This window comes from Melospiza georgiana, chromosome 23 (genome assembly GCF_028018845.1).
Source record: "Melospiza georgiana isolate bMelGeo1 chromosome 23, bMelGeo1.pri, whole genome shotgun sequence".
NCBI lineage: Eukaryota > Metazoa > Chordata > Aves > Passeriformes > Passerellidae > Melospiza > Melospiza georgiana.
The window spans coordinates 4,090,677-4,112,411 of record NC_080452.1 but is presented as its reverse complement, the minus strand read 5'-3'; the positions used below and the strand labels follow the sequence as shown (position 1 = coordinate 4,112,411).

Sequence of the window (21,735 nt, the reverse complement as noted above, 5' to 3'; positions counted from 1 at the left end):
CTCAAGTCTCTCTTTCAGACCAGATTTCAGAGTCTGAGCCCCCACTCAGAAGTAAACACAAGTTAAACCAACACACACACCGCAATGCCACAGCCTGGAAAAGGAAGAAGCTGCTCCAAGTATTCCCTGCTCAAACTGAATAGTCACTGTTTATTTTACACCTGCCAAATTCCACAGATTATTGTGAAACAATCTATTTCAACAGATTTCTAGGAGAGGCAAACATCCCTTTCCCATGTCATATGTGGAGCAGGGATGCAGTGCTGACTGTGCCAACCTACGTGAGATTATGGAGACTGGTGGGGAACAAACTGTGCCCTGCTGGATTCCCAACCTCAGCTGGGAGACTTGGTTAGGAAGGAATTCAGATGTTTTAAAAGCTGGAACTCTTGAGACATTCCCAGCCATGTGGTATGTAACACATTTCTATACCAAATAATTCCCTTTCTCAGTGCACACACACAAAAGCAGCTTTTAAGATTCAACACTCAAGTGAAAACTCTTCCAGTGCACAAAAATGATTCTTCAAATGCCTTATGAGGTAAGTGGTGATAGAGGGAAGTTGAAATGCCTTAAAAAGACTTTTGTATCCCTGAAATCAGGTTAAAACAGTTCTGCTCAGGGCAATTGGGGAGTTTTAGAGCATTCAGAACAAAGAATAAAACCACTGACTTTTATCTGGCCTTCTCACAGCACAACCACAGCTCAGGAACACAACTCCACCACGCTGTGCCAAAGTCCTGACTGAGGTGCCAGGACACAGAAGCTGTGGGGCCCAGGAAGGTGTCCCTGTAGCTCACTAAGCTGGGTTTGGTCACACCAGCTTTGATATCTTAAGTGGCACTACTCTAGAGCTCAGTGCCTTGGCTCTGGTGCAGCCCCAGCATGTCCAACCCACCCAGCTCGTGTGGCAACTCTGATCCCTGAGCTGAGGGGGAGTTGCCCTGCTCTGGTCACAGAAAGTAAACAGGTGCCAGCTCCTCCTGCCACGCAGGCCAGGCAGCTGCAGAGCCACTGCTCCAACTCCTGGCAGGGCTGAGCTTTGTGCAGCAGGTCCCTCATGGCTGCTTTGGTGTCAGATCCTGCTCCATATGGGTGTGTTGGCCCCAGGAACTGCTGGCTCACTTCAGCATCCACACATGCCCTCTCTGCATGCCAGCATCACAGAGAGGCACGAACATTTACAGAGAACAGGTTACAAAGACGAGGACTGTGGGCTGAACAGCAAGAACCGGCTCTCCCCAAAGCCACAACCCATCCAAAACCAGTGACAGCAACCAAAACAAAAGAGCGCCAGGAGTCCATAACTCACCTGCTCTGTAGCTGTCGGGCAGTAACATACTAATAGCAGAGTTGTAAATATATTTATTAACAGTCCGATGACGGTGATCAGGTTGGGGGCAATCCAGGCTGGAACTCTTCCCACTAACCATTCCCAGTAGCCCTGCATGAGGGGCTCAAGCAGGGAGCGTCCGGCACTCTGGTACTTGTGCTCCTCTAACCGTTTGAGCTGGTGCTTGGACAGGGGCGGCGTGGGCAGCTGCACCAGCTTGCTGAGCACGCAGGCAGCGCTGGGGCCGTGGCCGCAGCCCGCGGGGCCCTCCAGGTGCGACTCCCCGCATCGCCTCTTGAGGCTCCGGTGCCCACTCATGGGTTGGGTGGCCGAGGAATCGTCTCTGGCAGGCAGCAGCTGGGCTGGAGAACCATAAGATCCTGCAACACAGAGGAGCAAGACACGCCTGAGCACACAAATGAGATTTTAGGACATCAAAAGTTCCCAGTTGCTGCCCTAAAGAGCATTTCAATTGCCACCAGCAAAGCAAGATGATTTCATAGGACTGCTCCTTTGAAAGAGAAAGTTATTTGGAGAATTGCTGACAGAACGACAAGAAACAAGTGCTCCAAATGCAGCAGTAAAACCCTGCAGCCACCAGCTGAAACTCCCAACCCCAGCAGTGAGTTGTGTTACAGACCCCTCACACCTCTCCCAGGAGAGCAGGTGACACCATTCAGCTATCAACTGAGAGCACCAAAAACTGCACTAAGACTGAAAAGTCTTAAGTTAAATTGGTTTGGAGCAGCTTTGTCTTCCACAGTGATGCTGGACAATCACTTAAAAACAGTTATGTACTTTTTTTTTCAGATTTCTGTTCCTTATTTCAGTTTTGCTATAGCTTTTTTCTTCTCTAAATTTAACCCAGCTCATTGTCTGTTCAACTTTCAAAAGATACAAGAAAACATGCAGGAGCTGGAGAGCTTTAGCTGGCCAGAGACAGCACAAAGCAGCTGTGAAAAGAAAATACAGGGTCAGGAGCAACTTTTTCAGCACAAACAAGAACCCTCACAATGTTCCATCTCCCTTGAAAGCAGATGACCAGGGACATGTAACTCTCCACAAGAAGTAGAGAAGCAGCACAGAAAGGAGACTCAAAATGAGAGTTTGGTGTTTATCTGTAGGAGACAACCATGGGGAAAAAAAAAAAGAAAACTCGGTTGAAGGCCAGCAAATAAAGCAGAGAAAGGAATACAGAGAGCTCTAAAGCCATCTGCACTGCACGGGCAGAGAAAGCAGCGCAAATCAAAGGTCACCACTGGCCTACGAACAACTGATCTGAGCTCCACTCTCCACTCCCTCGGCAAGGCAAATTCCAGCAGTGAAAAGCCACCTCAGGCAGCCCCGTCAGAGGGAGGAGAAGAGAAAGTGGCAGGGCCTTCGCTGTGCTCGATAAGCTCGGGAGGAAGCCGAGCTGCACCTCTCCAATGGCCAGGAGACCAGAATTAGTCACCGCGGAGGTCCCTGTGGGCGTTGCCCTGGATGACCAGAAAAATTACTCCCAGTGCATTAAACTGGGCTTTTCCTTCATCCTGAGGGGACGAGCCGGGAAAAAACAGCCCAGGAGCGCCTCATTCTCCAAAACAAACGCCCGGCCCGGCCGCCGCGGGACTCGCCCCGGGCCAGGCACACACCCGGCCGGGGAGGGGCCCAGGGCACCCCCGGCCCCACCGGCGCTTCGCCCCCGCCCACGGCGCAGCCCCGGCTCCCCCCGGACCCCGGCCCAGCCCCACCTCAGGGCCCTCCCCGCTCCCCCCCCACGCCCTCACTGCCCGCCCGGCCGGGGCCCCGCGCAGACCCCGCTACCGCCGCCGGGGCACCCCCAGCGCTACCTCCGCTCCCCGCACCGGGCGGCGCTGCTTTTACGCCCCTTTTGCGACGGCCGGAAAGGAGGCGGCGGCAGCGCGCGCCGGGGGCGGGGCCGGGGCAGCGCGAGGACGGCGCGGGAGCGGCTGAGGTGAAGGGGGGGGGGCGGGGGGACCCAAACATCGAACCCCAAACCGGCGTTCCTGTCAGCCCTGCCACCCCCTCAGAGAACCCACAACCTCCCCAGCCACCTTTGTCACCCCCCAGCGACCATCCCCCGGCCTCTTAGCGACCGCCCGGTGTTCCTGTCACTCCCTGTTACCCCCTCCGAGATCCTCTGTCACCCTCTCAGGGACCCCTCTTTACCCCCTCAGCGACCTTCCGATGTCGCTGTCACCAGGTCAGAGACCCCCTTGGAAACCCCTTGTCATCCCCTCAGAGATCCCCCACCCTCAGTGACGCCATGGCCTCTCTGTCAGTGACCCCCCGGTGCCCCTGACCCCCTCCATGTCACCCCCACCCCACTGCAGCCCCCCCCTCAGGTGCCCTGCAGTCCCCTCTGCCCTTCGGGACCCCCAGAACCCTCAGCTGTCCTCCCTCCCTCTCCTGACAAATCCCCCTCATCCTCTTTGTGCCCCCCTGTCAGCCCCAGTGACCCCCCACCACCACATCCCCAGTGAACCCCATCACTTTAAGTAACTCCTCTGCCCCGAGGCCGCCACTGAGCCCCTCTGCCCCTTCCTCTCTCTGCCTTCAGCCTCCCGTTTCTCCCCTTCATTCCCTTTTCCTCCTTTCCTAAACCTCCCTCCATCCTGGTTCCTTTTCCCTTTGCTCTCTGATTGCCCCCAGCACCCCCCACTGCCGGTGTGACCTTGCAGTGACTCCAGTCCCCTGGGAATCTCCCGGTGCCTCTGCCCCGAGGGCTCAGCTCAGGCAAGTGGGATTGGCCAGGGCCGTGACACCGAGCACCAGCCACTGTCACCGTGTGCCGGGTGTCCCAAGCAGGCTTGGGGACACCCTGTGTCACAGTGAACTGGCACTGTTTGGGCTGGCTCCAGGCCTTGCTGTGTCTTCCCAGCCAGGGAACAGAGTGGGGCCGGAACATGGAGACCCCCTGGAAGCTGCCCTCCAGGACTGAAAGATTTCATGGCAACTTTTTTGGTGTCTGTACTGAGAAAACACCCAAAATGAGTCACCTGTCATTACCCTGCAGCAGGGACAGCAGAGGTGACACATTTCCTACTTCTGACGTCAGTGCTTTGAGGATCAGTGACCTTTACCCATGGCTTATCAGTAAGACCTAACCTGTGCACGCTGTTCAGACACAGCCCCATCCAGCCTCTGTTTGTTTAGAAAGGCACAGACAAATTCCTCTGTCCTCCCCTCAGCACTGTCCACGGGAGAGTTTGCTGGAGACAACAGAAAGAGTCCCTAGGTAGTGCTTTCTCACTGCCTGGCTGGCTGCAGAGCAGGGAAGAGGCAGGTTGACAACCCAGGGATCATCCGTAATTCAGGAATTTCTCTTTTCTCCATGTAACTCAACCATCTTTGCAACTTTGTCATTCCAGGTAACATGAACTTCCTGCCCTTGATGGTCTTGCCCACCTTTCATATTCCTTTGGAGATTCTATTCCACATGCTCCAGCCTGGGTAGGGTGTGGCTGCATTCTTGCACTGGGAGAAACACTTCCAGAGGGTTAAAATCTCCTTTGCTTTTGAAACACTTTCTTCACTTGCCCTTGATGTTGGAAACAATCTGTGATACTCAAACTGGAGCTTAAAAAAAACCTTAGAACCTTAAAGTGCCTGAAGATCAGAATAGATGTTTAAGAAAATCATGTTTAAGAAAATAGTTATATGGAAAGTTGAGGCTGGCCATTGTTGTTGTATAATCTGCTTGCAAAGGAGCTTATGAAAAAACGAGTTTGAGTGTATGTTTTCCTTCTCCCTGTTGAAAACAAGGGGACAGGACAAGGTGTTGATAATAATTTATCTCAGGACCTTGCATCTGGCACATGGCAGTTCCTTTCTGCCTCCTGGTGTTTGGAGGTGCCTCTTTCTGTGCCCAGACAGAGCCTGGGAGCTGGCAGGGATGCAGGGCAGGGAGCTGGGACAGCCTGGAGCACACCCTGCCCTGACTGTGCCCAGGGATTTGCAGAGTGAAGCCTGTGTTGGAGATGTGCAGTTTGCACCACAACAGTGGGAAAACTGACTTGATTCCACTGTAAAATATTTGATGAGGAGAGAGATGGAGGGAGAAAAGAACTCAGGCTAGATCTTGACTGACATAAGAGAATTTAAAGGAGGAGAAAATTATAAAACTCCTTTTAGTGTAAGGAGAGTTAGTGAGAGGGTTTCTGCTGGGGAAGGCAAGAGGGGCAGAGCCCAATTGGTGCCATCAGGAGGATGATCCCCCTGAGGGGCTGCAGATTCCTCCTGAGGGACAGCTCTGATCTCTGCTCTCTGTGAGCAGGGACAGGACCCCAGGGACGGGCTGGAGCTGTGCCAGGGCAGGGTGAGGCTGGAGATAGGGAAAGGTTCTTCCCCCAGAGGGTGCTGGCACTGCCCAGGCTCCCCAGGGAATGGGCACAGCCCCGAGGCTGCCAGAGCTCCAGGAGTGTTTGGGCAGCACTGCCAGGGATGCCCAGGGTGGGATTGTTGGGGTGTCTGTGCAGGGCAGGGGTTGGGCTGGTGTGACAGTGTTCACAGGGGTCTGAGGATGAGGGAAGAGACAAGGATCTGACTCCAGGTTTCAGAAGGCTTGATTTAATATTTTATGATATATATTATATTAAAACTATACTAAAAGAATAGAAGAAAATGATTTTATCAGAAGGCCAGCTAAGAAGAGAAAGAGAAGGAATGATAACAAAGGCTTGGGTCTCGGACAGAGAGTCCGAGCCAGCTGACTGTGACTGGCCATTAATTACAAACAACGACATGAGACCAATCACAGATCCACCTGTTGCATTCCACAGCAGCAGATAATCACTGTTTACATTTTGTTCCTGAGGCCTCTCAGCTTCTCAAGAGGAAACATCCTAAGGAAAGGATTTTTCATAAAAGATGTCTGTGACAGACTGGATGATCCTTGTGGGTCCCTTCCAGCTCAGGAAATTCCGTGATTCCACCAGCCTGCACATACACTCTCAGTAAGAAGCTGTGCCTCAGCAGAGCTCTGTGGTGTGACTGAAGCTGCTCTTTGTGACAGACCACATGAAAATGATGATAAGTCATGTGCAGGGCTCAGCTCTGGGCTCAGTGACAGCTCAGGGTACAGAGGTTCCCTGTCCTAACAGAGTGAGGGCTTCTCTCTGCCCAGCTTGTGTTGGAGCAGACAGTGCTGATGAGCTGCCTTTATTTTGTATGAAGGGCAGTGTGCAGGGAAAAGTTGGCAATAGCTGTTCTGCTTTACTAAGCTTGCCCTAGCCCAGGTAAATCAGTCTGCACAGGCACATAAATACCATCAGCAGGTAGAGAATCTGCATTGTCTGTGAGCTTCATGCCCACAGAGCTTCAGCCCCTCTGCATTCCCAAGGCAGTGCCTCAAACCTGTGGGAGGAGAAGTCAGGAGTTATGGAATGTCTGATTAAATGGACAGGCAGGATCCATGGCTGAGGCCAACAGGGGGAGAGTCAACAAGACCAATGCCATGTTCTACAACAATCCCATGGAATGCTCCAAGCTGGGAAAGGAGTAGCTGGAAAGCTGGGAAAGGATCTGGGAATGCTGGTAACAGTGGCTGGACATGAGCCCAGGTGGGCAGGTAGGCCAGTGGAATCTGGGCTGTCGCAGCCATGGTGTGTCCAGCGTGGTTCCCTGTGCTGGCACTGCTGGGGCAGCTCCAGCCCTGGGGCAGCTCTGGGCCCCTCCTGGCAGCAGAGACCCTGAGGGGCTGGGGTGTGTGCAGGGAAGGGAACGGAGCTGGGGAAGGGTCTGGAGCCCCAGGAGTGGCTGAGGGAGCTGGGAAAGGGGCTCAGCCTGGAGCAAAGGAGGCTCAGGGGGCCCTTCTGGCTCTGCACAACTCCTGACAGGAGGGGACAGCCGGGGGAGGTCGGGCTCTGTTGCCAGCCAGCGAGGGCCAGGACAAGAGGACAAGACAAGAGGAAGCTGCACCAGGGGAAGTTCAGGTTGGATATTGGGAAAAATTTCTTCCTGGAATATGTTGTCCAGCACTGGCACAGGCTGTCCAAGGCAGAGGTGGAGTCGTCATCCCTGGAGGGATTTAAAAGCTGTGGATGTGGCACCTGAGGATGTGGTTTAGTGGTGGCCTTGGCAGTGCCAGAGGTTAGACTTGATGATCTTAGAGGCCTTCTCCAGCTTAAATGGTCCTATGATACTCAGGTTGCTCCAGGCCCTCTCCAGCCATGTATTTAGCGTTGCACCAGCAGGACATTGGGATGTGTGTCCACAATGAAATGGGAAGTCTCCATATTCTGTGCCCTTTCTTAGGTGAAAGCCATGGTTTTAGACACTGGTTTTAGTTGCATTCACTTCATCTCTTGAAAGCTCTTCAGTTCAAATTAAATGGTTGTGTAGACAATTCCTAAAATCAAAGAGCCCTAATCACCAGTTTTTCTTCATTTCTACCTCTCCACCACACACAAGCTTCACTCCTTAACCTGCTTGGAATGCAGGAAAAACACTGTGGGGAAGCCAACAGTCAAACCTGTGTCCAGTCAGCAGCACTGACTAACAGAAGGTGCTAAGAAGAATAAACATGGCAAGAGGTACAGAAGAACCTCACATCTTGCTTTTTTTCCTTTATATCTCAGAGTGAGAAAAATGACACGAACGTGGAGCTTCAGCAGAAAAATTACCTTGGATTCCCCTTAAGTGACATGTCCTCTGCTGCCCTTTTTCTCAGGTATGTGGAATGTGGTTGGTTGGGTGGTTGGTTGGTTTGTTTGCAGGGGAAAGTATGTTAGCTCAGAAATAAAATTAAGGCGCTGTGAATATTTAAATGTGAAATGAAAAGTATATTCAGACTGACTGATTGGAGCTGGGAATTACATACCCAGGAACATAACATTTATAATAGAGAATGTCATGCAAAATCCTCATTTCTCTTTCAAATTCCCAATTTACTCATACTAGAGGTGGGATTGTGAGGTTACAGTCATTACTGCTTGCAGCCTTAAAATCATGATCAGATGGCAAACTTTATATTTAGCTTAAAAATGGGCAAGAGATCAGGCAACTCGAATTCTGTCAATCTGTTCTTATTCCTACATATCCTGTTAGACACCTTTACCTGTCCCCAACCAGCTTTCTCACAAACAGCTGAACCTTCACCTTTACAAGGCTGCAGTTGTCTATTCTATGCAAGGGTTGTGAAAGTTGACCAGCTCTGACCTCTTGCAAGATTCACCCACTTTTGTTTCAACTTTTTTCTGGCCATGAGACTTTCTAGTCTTGGTGCTTCCTCTTTCTTCCTTTCTCTTCCTCCTTTCTTTCAGCCTGTCCACCCCAGGCCATGCCATTGTAAAATCTCTCAATACTTCCTTCTAATTTCTTTCAACATTATTTTGCTTTTCTCACATACAGATCTTTGCCTGGATGCCCCTGGATGTTCACTCTCCATTATTTGCTCTTCACCTTTATCCTTTTTCATCTTCCATTTACAGTGTCCAGTTTTAAACATGTTGAAACACTTTTTCTCCTCTTCTCTCCAGTGACCATCAGGAAACACTCTTTCCCTTTGAGGGTGACTGGCACTGGTCATCCCAGGCTCCCCAGAAAGGTTGTGATATCTCCATCCTTGGGGTGTCATCCTGCACTACTGGCTCTGGTGACCCTGCTTGAGCAGGGGGATGGGCCAGGTGACTCCCAGAGCTCCTTCCCCACCTCAGCCATTCTGGGAGGCTGAAATAGCTCTGGTTGTGTTTGAAGCTAGTAGCAAATTGCTTTTGCAGCAAGAGTAGGGAGGAGTCAGTTCTCTCTGTGTGAGCTCACTAGGGTGGCCCTTTGTCTTGGTTTGAAAAGACAGGTGTCTGCTAAGGAAGGCAGAAGCCTCCCCTGAATGGAAAATGTAAACCCCCTCCCTCCAAATTATAATTTTGAAATTAGGGGGCTCTGAGGCAAAGATATGGGAGCAGGAATAACAGTTCTTTATTAGGGAAGAAAATAAAATAAAAATTAACAATGCAGTAATACAAAACAACACTGCCAGAGTCAGAACAGGAGCTGACACCCTGTGGGTCAGGGAGGTGGCAGCAGCCCCATTCAGTGGTGGCTCAGCCCTCCTGCAGTGCCAGCTGTGGTTCTGTTGAAGCAGGGATCCTGTAGAAGGCTGTAAGTCTTCCTCTGAAGATCCAGGGGTGGTGTACATGGGCCTGGTCTTCCTCTGGGAATGCAGTGGGGAAAAGGCTGCCTGTGGCCTTCCAGATCTCTGATTCTATCCAGGTAAGAATGCTTGGCTCCTCCCTCTGGGCAGAGCTTCTCCCAGTGGGATGATGGAATTGGATCAGCCATGCAGTGACACTCAGTGGCCTTGTTAACAGCACATACCTCCTGGAGGGAGGATGGGTTGTGGAAGAGAAGAAAAACTGCCCAATTAACAGAAGATAACTCCTCCATTAGATGGGAATAGAATACACCCCTCATTTCCAACCTAAGATACCCTTCTTGCTCTTAGAGAAGAGTTGAGACACAGATTTGCTGTCAGGCTGAGATTTAGGGAACTGGACAGTGTGAGTACAGGGTCATAATTTCACTGCACTGTGCGTGGATCTCTTCCTCTCACCTGTAAAATAGCAACTGCTGTGAGCAACCCTTGAGTGTGAGGGTTGTGGTTGGTAGCAGTGAACTCAGATAGCTGAGAGATCATGAAGCCAGGCTGTTTGGAGCTCAGCAATCTGCTCTAGTGAAAGGTGCCCCTGCCCTGTTAATATTGTTATTATTGATATTACAATCCATGGGAAAGTTCTGGTTCACTCTCCACAAAAGAATTGGGTTTATGTTCTGAAACCTCCGTCAGTGATATCTTCTGAAAGTTAACTTCACAGCATAGAATAAATAGATCTAAACATTACTTCATTTTTTTTAATCGAAACTATGAAGGGTTTTTATATTTTCACTGATATTTCATCCTAAGCATTGATAAATTAAAAAAACAGACTAATTTTGAAAAATTGTTGCTGAATGGCAAAGTAATTTTCTGTCCCACTCTGTGAGGTACCTCAGTACAGGTTCCTCAGTACAGTCTTCTCCTTGGCAGTACCCAAATCTAGCTAGGATGGGAGATGTGGGGAAATTGAGCTGTTGGCTCAACATTAACACAGTGAGCCCAGGAAACTCCCCCGGTGCTTTGAGAGAGCCCATCAGCATATTATGGAGGGACTACAAAATGAGACAAAGAGGACTCAGAGTAGAAAACAAAACAAATGTGTGTGCAACTAATGGCAGGGTTAGTGGGATTTTGGGATTTTCCTCCCTGTGAGGTAGGTGAGGCTCTAGCACACATTGCCCTGAGAAGCTGGGGCTGCCCCATGCCTGGAAGGGTCCCAGGCCAGATTGGACAGGGCTTGGAGCAACCTGGGATAGTGGAAGGTGTCCCTGCCATGGCAGAAGGTTGAACAAGATGGAGTTTAAAATCCCTTCCAGCCCTGGGACTCTATAACAGATGTCAAGTCACAGAGTCTGACAGGGAATAATTGAGGGCAGGTATTAAAGTAATTTTGGGTCATTTCCTCCACATCTGCCCAGCTAAGTGTTAATAGAAGCTGGAGACTCCACCATCAGTTGCAATGTCAGGGCAGAGACACATTCTCTGTCAGCTCACTCTACTGACCTGGGGTTGTGACACAAGGCAGAGAAGAAAATGGAGTCACTTATTCAAAGTGACCCACTTGACCCTTTTCTGGCAGCAAAAAATCCAAGCCACATAGTAAAATGACAGTGCTGGTTTCTAATGATACTCTAAGAATTTCAGAATTAACATTTCCAGATTTAATTCTGCTTATTTATGATTTCTTCTGTGAAGTCAGTGTTCACTTTGGGTTTGCAGGAAAGAACTGAGATATATCAAACTGCTGTATGGGAAGCAGCCTGCCTCAAGGAAAGCAAAACTTCAGAGTCCTCATAGTAAAATCCTAGATAACCTTTGAGAACTCTCAGTAAACCCTTGAGAACTCAGTAAATTTGAGAATCTCAGTAAGTGTTTGAGAACTCTTAGTAAACCTTTGCATTTGGTTCTTGCCAGTGTCTGGAGGCAGAAGTCAGCCCTGAGATGTGGTGGTTCCAGCAAGGCCTCTCGTTCCTGCCCGTGGCGCTGGTTGTGTGGTCAGCAGCATCGTTTGTGTTTTCCTACATTACTGCAATTGTCCTGCACCATGTTGACCCTTTGGTGCCCTACATCAGGTCAGTGATGTCCACCCTGTGACAGAGCACTGAAATGACCCCACTCCTGTGAATTCTTCCCAACTCCAGACTTCAATAGCAGTTCTTACCCAGCAGCTCCAGTTCTAAAGTTACTCTTTAGAGCCATTACAGATATAGTTATAGGTGATATTAAACTGACTGAGGGGAAATTCAGGCTAAATGTTAGGAAGAAATTCCTTCCCTGTGTGGGTGGTGAATCCTGGCACACTTTGCCCAGAGATACTGTTGCTGTCCCATGCCTGGAAGTGTCCAAGGCCAAGTTGGACAGGGCTTGAAGCAACCTGGGATAGTGGAAGATGTCCCTGATTGGAATGAGGTTAAGGTCCTTCCCAACCCAAGCCATTATGGGATTTATGTGTTACTCTATTTAAAGGTGTCTGGTTTTGTGCAAAACTCTTAAGCTTTGGCTCTGTGAGCATACCCTTAAAATGATGATGAACTGGGGGTGCCTCACCACATCCCTGGGGTGCTTCACCACATCCCTGCTCAGAGTGAAGCCACTTGCTGCCACCAGGTTTGTTGCACCAGAAAATCCATACTAAAATCTACATTGCCAACTTTATTCTGTCAAGGCTGATATATATAACTCAAACTTTGCTCTTCCAGTTTTCCATGTTCTTAATTTTTCCAGTTTTAATCCTTTTTATTCACCTTTTATGGCATCAAGATCAATATGAAAGGAACAGTTACTCTGAGCATGATCATTCCCTGTGCCAGGGAGAGCTTGTCTTTACTCTGGTGATTTCTACAGCTCTAAAACAGCACAGCATAGTTTGAGTAATGAAAAATTCAATGAAAATCATGTGGGAGGCACTTTTTTACGTGTCCTTTGTAGACTGAAAGAAGTAAAGTTGTGTTGGAAGTATTTTTAACATAAATAATGTAGGATATGTTATCACCACATTTATCTTTTCCAGCGATACAGGGACAATACCACCTGAAAGATGCTTATTTGGGATCATGTTAAATGTTTCAACCTTCTTGGGTGAGTACAGAAAACTGTCCTTGGTGAGCTGCAGGCAGTTCTGGAATGCATCAGCTTAAAAAAAGTTAGTTGACTTCCTTCTCAAGATCATTAAACAGCCCAGAATTGTCACTCAAAAACTAACTACTGAGCAATAAATCTCACTCCTCTTAAGCAATTCAAAGTGTTTGTCAGGGATGTTATCCATTAATTGCCAGTATGGCAATTGCAGATTCCAGAAGGACAAAAAATGCATTCAAAAAAACAAACAGAAAAGTAAAGCAATAAAAATGCAAATTCAAGGCAGTCACCTTACCTGTGCTGCAACAATGGAGGCAGGGAAAACAACCCAATATAGCTTTTAAATGAAATAGATCAGAAAAATCTATTCATTTGACTAGTTTGCCATTATACTATTTCAATTTTCATTTCCAGCCTTTCACCTTTCCTATTTCACTGTGCCTTAAAAAAATTCCTGTATTTTAAAAGTTGCCTCTGACCCTCAGCATCTTGCCCGGTAAGCAGGGACACTGCAGGATTCCCCTGCAGGAATCTCACTGCCTGTGCCTGTCCTTGGCAGGGATGGCCACCATGTACGTCCGCTACAAACAAGTGTCTGCCCTGAGCCCAGAAAAACCCAAGATCCTCAAGCTGAATAAGCTGGGCCTCACACTGGGATGGATGAGCTGCTTTGGACTCTGCATTATTGCAAATTTCCAGGTTTGTGCTCTGCCTGCACTGCTCTGCCCCTGCCAGAGCTGTGTCTGTTCTGAGATACCCAATGTCACACCTGATAAACTGCAGAGTTACGGAAAGTAACTTTCCGTGGCAAACTGCTTCTTTGTGAAATCCTCTACAGAGAACAGTTAAAAGATATAAGGTTTGACTTTTAATTTGCTATTTATTCCTTATTTGCTTTGGGACTAGTGAGAAGCTGTTCATGACATTTCAAAACATTCATAACCACCAAGCATTGCAGAAGCTGCGCTTGGATTTCCTTCCAGGCAGGTTGAAAGCCTGAGATCCAGATTGAAAGCCCACAACTGTGGCTCAGGGAAATCAGATATCAAATAGTATAAACGGTATCAAAAACTTGTTACAACTAGAAGTAAAGCCAACAAAACCACCCAACCCCACAAGCCCAGCTCTGGAAGAGCTGCCCTCTTGGGTAGATCTTCCTTCAAACCTTCTCAAATTCTTGAAAATTCTGCAACATTAATTTTTCTGATTTTCTCCATCCCAGGCCTCTATTTTTTTTTTCTACCCAATACTTTCCACTCCAAAAAAACCAAATCTGATATTCTCACTCATCACAGCATGAGCAGCTCCCCTTCGTTGGCTTTATTTGCCAGGTGATTGTATAATTGCCAGCACATTAATTACCTGATGGATTTTGGGGCTCTGTTGTGGTGCCTGTAGCCACCACAGGCTATAGTGTCACCTCAGGCTCCTGCTGGATTAGGGACAGGGAAAACAAAAGAGGAAAAGCTCTTGGGAAGCTCCACCTTTTCCCTAGCACAGCTCCTCAGGTGCTTTAGCACCCCCTGTCTTAGAAACCTCAGCACTCTCATTTAGGCATTTTTTCTTTTGGAGGCCTCAATCTATTTACTATTTTCTAGAGCCCTCAGAGGTCCCAGCCTCCCATTCCACACTTCCACACGAGAAGAATCCTCCAGGGTCTGCTCAACTCCATTATTTCCCTCCACTGCCCTCAAGAAAGGGTTTTTCTACTTTATTTGTATTTCACAACAGTCAAAACCCAGTAGGTGCATGTTAATCTCATAACAGTTCGTGTCTCGTTTAATCTTGAGCAAAACAAAAGTTGGAAGTGATGCATTTACATATTGCCCTGAAATCCACTGGTGATTGAAGACCTCAAAGTGTGAAAATAGAGAATTTCTCTCTGCTGACACCTCCCTGCACAGTACATGATTTTGGAGCGAACACCTTTGCAACCTGCTTATTTCTTAAATAGAAATTCTCACTGTAGATGCAGAACTTAAAATTCGTTTGTGCACAGAAAGGGCACAAGGAAAAGCTTGATCTTAAGAGTTACTCAGTAAGATACACAGAGAACCTCATGTTTGAGGGCAGGAAACATCTGCATGATTGGGGTGCAGGAGGCTGCCCAGCCTGTCCTTATGCAACAAGTCAAATGACTACAACAACTTTTTGTTCCCTGTCTCTGGCTCATGTGCTAAGCTGGGCATGAGAGTTAAGGGGTGAGCACACCTGGGTTTTCACACACATATATTTTAATAATAAATTTTTAGTTGGGTTGGATTTTTTGGAATATCTTCTGGTTTTATTTTTGCTATTTGACACTTGGTCCTCCTGGTGGTGTTTTTAAGTATTGCTGCTTGATTGAACCTTGTTCCTTCAGAGTACTGGTACTAAGTACCAGTTCTAAGGTACTAAATTGACAAACAATCTTTATTGAAACCAGAGTTCATTCAGAGAAATGCAAAACCTCATTATTTTTAATCCAAAATTGGGTGCCAGAATCATGTTGTGCCTGTCCTGTATTACATAATCTTTCATAGATGCACAGGTTCCTGGGGTAGAAATGTTGTCACTCCCACTCCCTGCCCACTTGCAGGGATTCTTTCACCCAATTCCTGTGATATTGTCCATTTATGAGAAGAGCCCTCACAAATTCCTGTACTGAAGGTACAGCTGTGACCTGTAACTTCACCACAAGAATTTAACAAATGCAGGAATTCCAGAGGCTGGCAGGTTTTGGCTTCCAGACATCTAACAATGGTGCTTCCAGAAAAGTCTCCTGAGGACTGGCACAGTCCAGAACTGCTTAGCTCAGAATGGGGGGAGGTCACTGAGGGGTGGATGCCAGAGTTTTACAAAAGAAGATGAAACCAGGTTTTCACAGGCTGCACTTTCTTTCCCTAGAAATGCATCCTGTACTACATCCACGTGCTGGGAGCCTGCCTGACCTTCGGGGTGGGCTCCATTTACATGCTGGTTCAGACCATCCTCTCCTACCTGATGCAGCCAGAACTTCACAGCAAAGAAATCTTCTGGGCCCGCCTGGCCGTGTTCCTGTGGAGCTGTTCCAGCATCCTGAGCAGTATCCTTTGTCTGGGCACTGGCACCAAAACCCAACAGTCTCCACAGGATTTACACCTACTTGAGCTGAACCACCATGCCACACGAGTCCTTGATTGTACACCCCATAGTGTGCCCTTTTCTGTATTCCAGCCTGGGAATTTCGGGGAAAATGGTTAATCCCTTTAATACTTTTAATATTCCCCCCTGGATGTTTAAGAAAAAAAAAAAGGTAAGAGGGACAGTTACTACCCTTTCTCCTACCCTTTCCTACTGCACACCAGAGACTGAAAACAGGAAAAATAGGAATTTATCCCCAAGAGGTCTGACTAAATTAAGAAATATGGGGCCAAAGGGAAGTGTGCTTAAAGGATGGGTGGTTTCAATGGGGGAAAAAAAAAGGTAAGAAATAAAAGTGTGTTCCTGAGGACAGAAATGGTTCAGAATGTTAGAGTTGAATACAACTGAAAAAGAAGCCCAGAATGTAGCACAAGAGGAAAAGAGACCATGTGGAGCAGGGCTGCCTGTGCCAGCTGGCTCTGGAGCAGGGATGATGTGCTGGCACTTGCCAGGGAGACAAGTCTGGAGCACATTTCAAGGGTGACTCAGGGGGGGACTTTGATCTCCTCCTTGCCCATCCTGCAGTTCAAAAGACAAGATATTTCTGACTGGCATTCCCTACCACCTTCTCTCAGCATCAGACTCCATCACCCCCTTTAGCTCTGAATTCCAGGTGCTGGAAGCAGCTGTGGGGTTTAGAGAAAGCGAGAAACACAGAATGGTTTGTGTTGAAGGGACCTCTCAGTGGGAATCCATTCCCATTTAGCCATATATTTATACCACAAATGTGAGCAAACTCACTCAGAAATAGAGGCCTTTTCCTCTCCCCAGTCATTGAAACAGTCAGGAAACTCCACCAGAACAATTCTCCTGCTCACCACAATGGACTTGGAAATTTGATTTAAAAATTAAACTCAGTTTTTGTGTCAAACAGGACAACAATACCAAACTGCCTGAGTTCCAGAGACACAAGTTGCAAACCCCATTGCTTAGACACTGTCTCTCTGCAGCTGTAGCCAGGCCACTGATTTAATCCCCACCAATCCCACGTATTTCCAGGCTGGCAGCCAATACCAACACTAAAGCCTATGTCCCATTTCCCAAGGTTGGAGCATCTCACTGGGCTCCCATCCCTGCTGCTGCAGGATTATAGAATCAGTAGGAGTCATTGAACAGGGACAGTGGGGCACAGGCTTGTTATCCATCATGAAGAACCTTCTCCTGCTGAGGGGCCTTGGCAGGCAGCAAGGAAATCATCTGAGAAACTTTGAGAATTGTTGTATTTAACAGGAATTTTTGGTATTAGCAAACAAGATTTTCAGCTTTGAATAGAGAGGAACCAAATGGGTGAAACTAAAATATGTTCTATGAACAATATGATCTGCTGCAAGTTATGTTCCTCTTACAGATGCCAAAAGCCCACAAACCTCAGATTTATAGAGATTTTTGTGCCAATGTAGTCTAACCAAAATTATAGGGAAGTTATAGAAGTAATGATGTGTACATATATAACAATGAAAGAGGAAGAAAAGGGAAATTATTGTTCTAAATTAACAGCTCATAATGTAATAAAGGAAAGAAAAGGAAAGGGAGAAGTCTGCAGCCTTGGGTTAAATGGTTGTAACAGGTACTGGAAGACAGAAGGAAATGTATTTTGTGTCAGCTCTGGAGTCACAGCAGCGCCCATCCCCTGTGCTGGCACTGCTGGGGCAGCTCCAGCCCTGGGGCAGCTCTGGGCCCCTCCTGGCAGCAGAGACCCCGCGGGGCTGGGGTGTGTGCAGGGAAGGGAACGGAGCTGGGGAAGGGTCTGGAGCCCCAGGAGCAGCTGAGGGAGCTGGGAAAGGGGCTCAGCTCAGAGAAAAGGAGGCTCAGGGGGGCCTTCTGGCTCTGCACAACTCCTGACAGGAGGGGACAGCCAGGATGGGGTTGTGCTCTGCTGCTGGGGAGCAAGGGCCAGGACAAGAGGAAATGGCCTCAAGCTGTGCCAGGGGAGGTTCAGGTTGGATATCAGGGAAAATTTCTTCCTAGAAAGGGTGGTCAGGCACTGGCACAGGCTGCTCAGGGCAGTGGTGGAGTCACCATCTCTGGAGAAATTTAAAAGGCATGTGGATATGGCACTTGAGGACATGGATTTGTGGTGGCCTTGGCCTTGGGGAAAAATTGGACTCAACCTCAGAGGTCTTTTCCAACCTAAACAATTCTCTGAATCTATGAAAATACTCCTGGTCCTGTGGTGGAGTGTAAGAGCAGAACTGCCAGCCCAGAGCAAGGCAGTTGATGACCCACTGTACTGGGGGGCAGGGGGGAATGGGAACCAGTTATTTTTATATCACAGTGATTAAATTCTTCCCACTGCAGCAGGAACTCAGACAGATAACAAACAGCTCCTAGAGCTGCCCAGTTCAATTAAGCAGAAAATTGGGGTTCTTTGGTCCAATCAATAATCAGAGCTCCTAAACCACTCACATCCATTTTTAAATAAGCTTTGGAAGTCTAGGTTCTTAAGGCCATGTTTGTGCTAGGAAGTCCAGTCTTGTTCACCACCAAAATTAATTTTTAACATCAGGAGGCTCTTCATGTTATTCTCATTAACCACTGAAGAATTTAATATCTTAATCCTATGAAAATCAGGTTGTCTATAAATTAATGATCTGAGTTTTATTTGTTGTGTAGCAAGCGCACTTTTTTGGGTACCTTCCCCATCTAAGATGTTGAAGAAGTGACATCAAACACTCCAGAAAGATCCAGGTCTTGGATTAAATGGGGGATCATTGTCACATGGGGTGAAATCCAAAGCACTTCTCAAACCTTGACTAAGAGGGAAACAGAAAAGCCAAAAATGCTCTCTGCTGCAGGTGATACAGAATTCCAAACTGTGGCCCACAGCAAGAATGCAAGGTAGTTTAGACATTGACAGGCCATCAGAGGAAGAGATCTAGACTCTTGTTAGGGAGGGAAACACCAGTAAAATGCTCAGTAAGTGTGCACATCCGATCATAGCTTAAACACTTCCATGAGAGCGCCGTGTTTGATCAGAGGAATAATGAGAGGCAGCACACAGAGAGCATAAATAATGGGTTTAGGTTCAAATTAACCTTTTCACAATAACCAGTGGGATGGGACAAGCTACAGGTTGAAGGGCACAATATGAACATCCTTGGCACCATTACTGCTCCTCAGGATGAGATCTCATAGCCTCAGCTCAACACAGTCTGCAAGTTCCATGTTCCTCATTCTTGGCCTTGAATCTTCTTTAACCTCTTCCCTCAGTGTTTGTGTCCTCAGTTGTGTTGTACAGTGGCTTGTATGGACAGAACCTGGTGCAGAAGCTGCACTGGAACCCCCAGGAAAGAGTAAGTGATTGGGGGGGAATGGAGACCAAATCCAGCTGGATTTGGAGGGACAGGTGGGAACTTCCTGCAGTTCACAACACAGACTGGGGTGGGAGAGGAGAGAGCTGTTCCAGCAGAACCAGCCAGCAGCTCCTTGGAATTGTGGAGTCCCAGACTGGGGTGAGTTGGGAGGGACCTTTAGGCCCATCCAGTTCCATCCCCTGCTATGGGCAGGGACATATCCCAGGTTGCTCCAAGCCCTGTCCAACCTGGCCTTGGACTTCCAAGGATGGAGCATCCACAGCTGCTCTAGGCAACCTGTGCCAGCACTTGTTGAAGTTCTGATTGCACAAAACTGTTGGATCTTCAAGTGTAACTCTAAATTAATCCCTCCTGCATCTTGAGGAGGGCCTTGAACCTCCCTGCTCTTTGTTAGTTGAGCTCTGGATTGAGCCTTCAGGTTTTGCAGGTGCATATTAAAAGTGGGCATCATCCCAGTTGGAGCAGGTGTTTTCCTGGTCATTTTCATTCTTCAGTACTTCATTCTTGGAGATTCCAGATACAATAAGGGATTTTGGTGTCCAGTGGAATTAGTTCTGGATGCAGGATCTCACATGGGATGTCACAAGTCATCCTTGTGCCACTGCAGGTTCCAGAGCAGTTTTCACCCAGATTGTTTCCCTCTGTAACACAGGGCTACACCCCCCACATGATCAGCACCGTCTCCGAGTGGTCACTGGCATTCTCCTTCCTCAGCTTCTTCCTCACCTACATCCGTGACTTCCAGGTAAAATGAAGTTAACATTCTTTGTTTCTGAATAACCCAGTGTGGAGCTGGAGGGCAGCCTTAGATTTTATGGGATCATGGAATCATTTTAGTTGGAGAAGACCTTTAAGGTGATGGAATCCAGCCATTAACCTGGCATGGATCAGTCACCAGGGCTGGAGACCCATGAGCAGCTCTGTGACCCCCATAGAGTCTGTCCCTGCTGTGTTACCACAGCTCCAGCATCAGGCTGGCTTTAACTGGCCCTGCCTGACTTCACTTCCAGGCCTGTCACAGCCACAGGGGCCTTTTCCTCCAGGACAAGGCAAATGATGGAGCCAGTCCAGAGCACAGCTAGGAGCCAGGCACATGGTTCTGAGCTGATCTGTTGGTGTTTCCTCTGGCCACTGAGCTTCCCAGTGCCAAGGCAGTGAGGGAGCCACTGACATGGACCCCCTTTGCTTTTCCTCCACAGAAAATCTCCCTGCGAGCCGTGGTCAGCCTGCAGGGCCAGACCCTGCACGAGAGTCCAGGGAGCTTCAGGGCAGAAGACCAGGCACTGCTCATAGCAGGGAGCATCTGATGGATGGAGAGAACTCAGGAATTTAATAGCAATAACAGCTGTTATTTCTAAACATTTATTTTCTATAAAAAAATGTATGAAGCGATTGTCTTGTACTTGACATCAAGGGCTTTGCACAGCTTTGCAAATGTTACCAGTACTGTGAATGAGTCTGTGACATTTCCAAAATTTCCAATGTCATGAAGGATTAAATGAAGGCTGTTAATGAGTTGTATCTCTTCGTCTCTTCCTCCACACCCAGTTTGACCTCCCTCACCCTCCTCTCTCCAGTGCTCCTCAGGCCAAATCCTTTTGGATGCCTCCACCCTCACCTCTGTTCTCCTTGGGCCCAGGGGGCTGATCCATGCCCTGTAGTTTGGGCCAGATGGAATGGATCCCAAAGCCACCCCATCCTTTGAGCAGCCCATAGGGAAAAACCTCTTCACAGCACAGCTTGCTCTGGAGGTCAAGAGGCAGCTGAGCAGCTGTGCTGGCTCTGGAGAGCAGTGACAAGGAGCAGCAGGAACCACACAGCCATGGAATCCCAGAAGGGTTTGGCTCAGAAGGGACTTCAAAGCCCATCCCATTCCATCCCCTGCCTCTGGCAAAGACACCTTCCACTGGACCAGCTTGTTCCAGGCCCTGTCCAGCCTGGCCTTCCTTCCCTCCCTCTCCCTGGCAGCTGTTGGAGCTGACAGGCAGGTTGACCCAGGAATTCTCATGCCAAGCATCCCTGTTACACAGGTGGAAGAGTTGGCCAAGGCAGCCCATGTCCTGTTCCCACGGAGCCAAGAGCTGTCCCTAAACACCTCAGGTTTATGGTTGGACTTGATGATCTTGAGAGCCTTTTCCAATCTAAATGATCCAATGATTCTATGTCTAGGACAGACCTCTGTGAAGGTTGTTGCCTTTTGATGCAAGGCAAGGCGACCTGGTTCTGAGGAAACGGCACGGCGACCCAAACTCTCCAGGGTCGCTCAGGCCAAGAACACACGCAGACACCAATGTGGTGGACGGTCCAAAGGCCTTTATTGCCCCGTCTTGTCGGATTTTATAATCGGGGAGGTTTTTCTCTACGTCAGGGGGTCTTACCTTACTGTAATTGGTTAATAAGGAGTAAAAAGTTACTAGTGTTAGGGGGGTCTACATTCTTGGGTGATCCCTTATCACTAGGCATTAGGGGGAGAGGAATCCTGCTGCTTTCCGTGACATCACGAGATTTTCCGAATGCCTGTCCCTATCTACCACATCTGCCCCCACCTTTTTCACAAATGAATGAGGTAGTCATATACATAGGTACTGAGATGAGGCATGAGGTTGTTGACAAAGAAAGGGGTTTGGTAAACCTGGGTAGAAAATCTTGTGACTGGCAGTGTTCCCTGGTCGAATTCACAGCAGTTGTTGCCGGCCTATGAACAGGATGTTGGCCCGTTCTAGGCGGGTCTGAACGAATGAGACCAGCTTGTT

At 48.3% G+C, this 21,735-nt stretch overlaps 2 protein-coding genes across 3 annotated transcripts in view; one reads left to right on the top strand and one right to left on the bottom strand.

The window, feature by feature from the left end:
• Positions 1-3,238, bottom strand: part of CEPT1 (choline/ethanolamine phosphotransferase 1) — a 32,193-nt gene extending 28,955 nt beyond the window's left edge. For both annotated transcript variants that reach the window (XM_058039613.1, XM_058039612.1), the window contains exons 1-2: positions 3,166-3,238; positions 1,313-1,713 (exon numbers count right to left, since the gene is read on the bottom strand). In XM_058039613.1, the coding sequence (XP_057895596.1) occupies positions 1,313-1,651 (339 nt within the window). In that variant the 5' untranslated portion in view covers positions 1,652-1,713; positions 3,166-3,238. The remainder of the gene's footprint in view (positions 1-1,312; positions 1,714-3,165) is intronic.
• On the top strand, positions 3,230-20,503 carry DRAM2 (DNA damage regulated autophagy modulator 2). The gene is made up of 9 exons (XM_058039614.1): positions 3,230-3,290; positions 7,915-8,006; positions 11,343-11,500; positions 12,439-12,506; positions 13,066-13,205; positions 15,393-15,570; positions 18,879-18,961; positions 19,635-19,727; positions 20,182-20,503. The coding sequence occupies exons 3-9, from the start codon at positions 11,370-11,372 to the stop codon at positions 20,287-20,289; spliced, it is 801 nt and encodes a 266-aa protein (XP_057895597.1). The 5' UTR covers positions 3,230-3,290; positions 7,915-8,006; positions 11,343-11,369; the 3' UTR covers positions 20,290-20,503.
• Positions 20,504-21,735: the final 1,232 nt, after the last annotated feature.

Coding starts and splice junctions, on each gene's coding strand:
- DRAM2 (XM_058039614.1), top strand. CDS start 11,370: ATGTGGTGGTTCCAGCAAGGCCTCTCGTTCCTGCCCGTGGCGCTGGTT. Junction 12,507..13,065: donor AAATGTTTCAACCTTCTTGG/GTGAGTACAGAA, acceptor TGTCCTTGGCAG/GGATGGCCACCATGTACGTC. Junction 13,206..15,392: donor GCATTATTGCAAATTTCCAG/GTTTGTGCTCTG, acceptor TTCTTTCCCTAG/AAATGCATCCTGTACTACAT.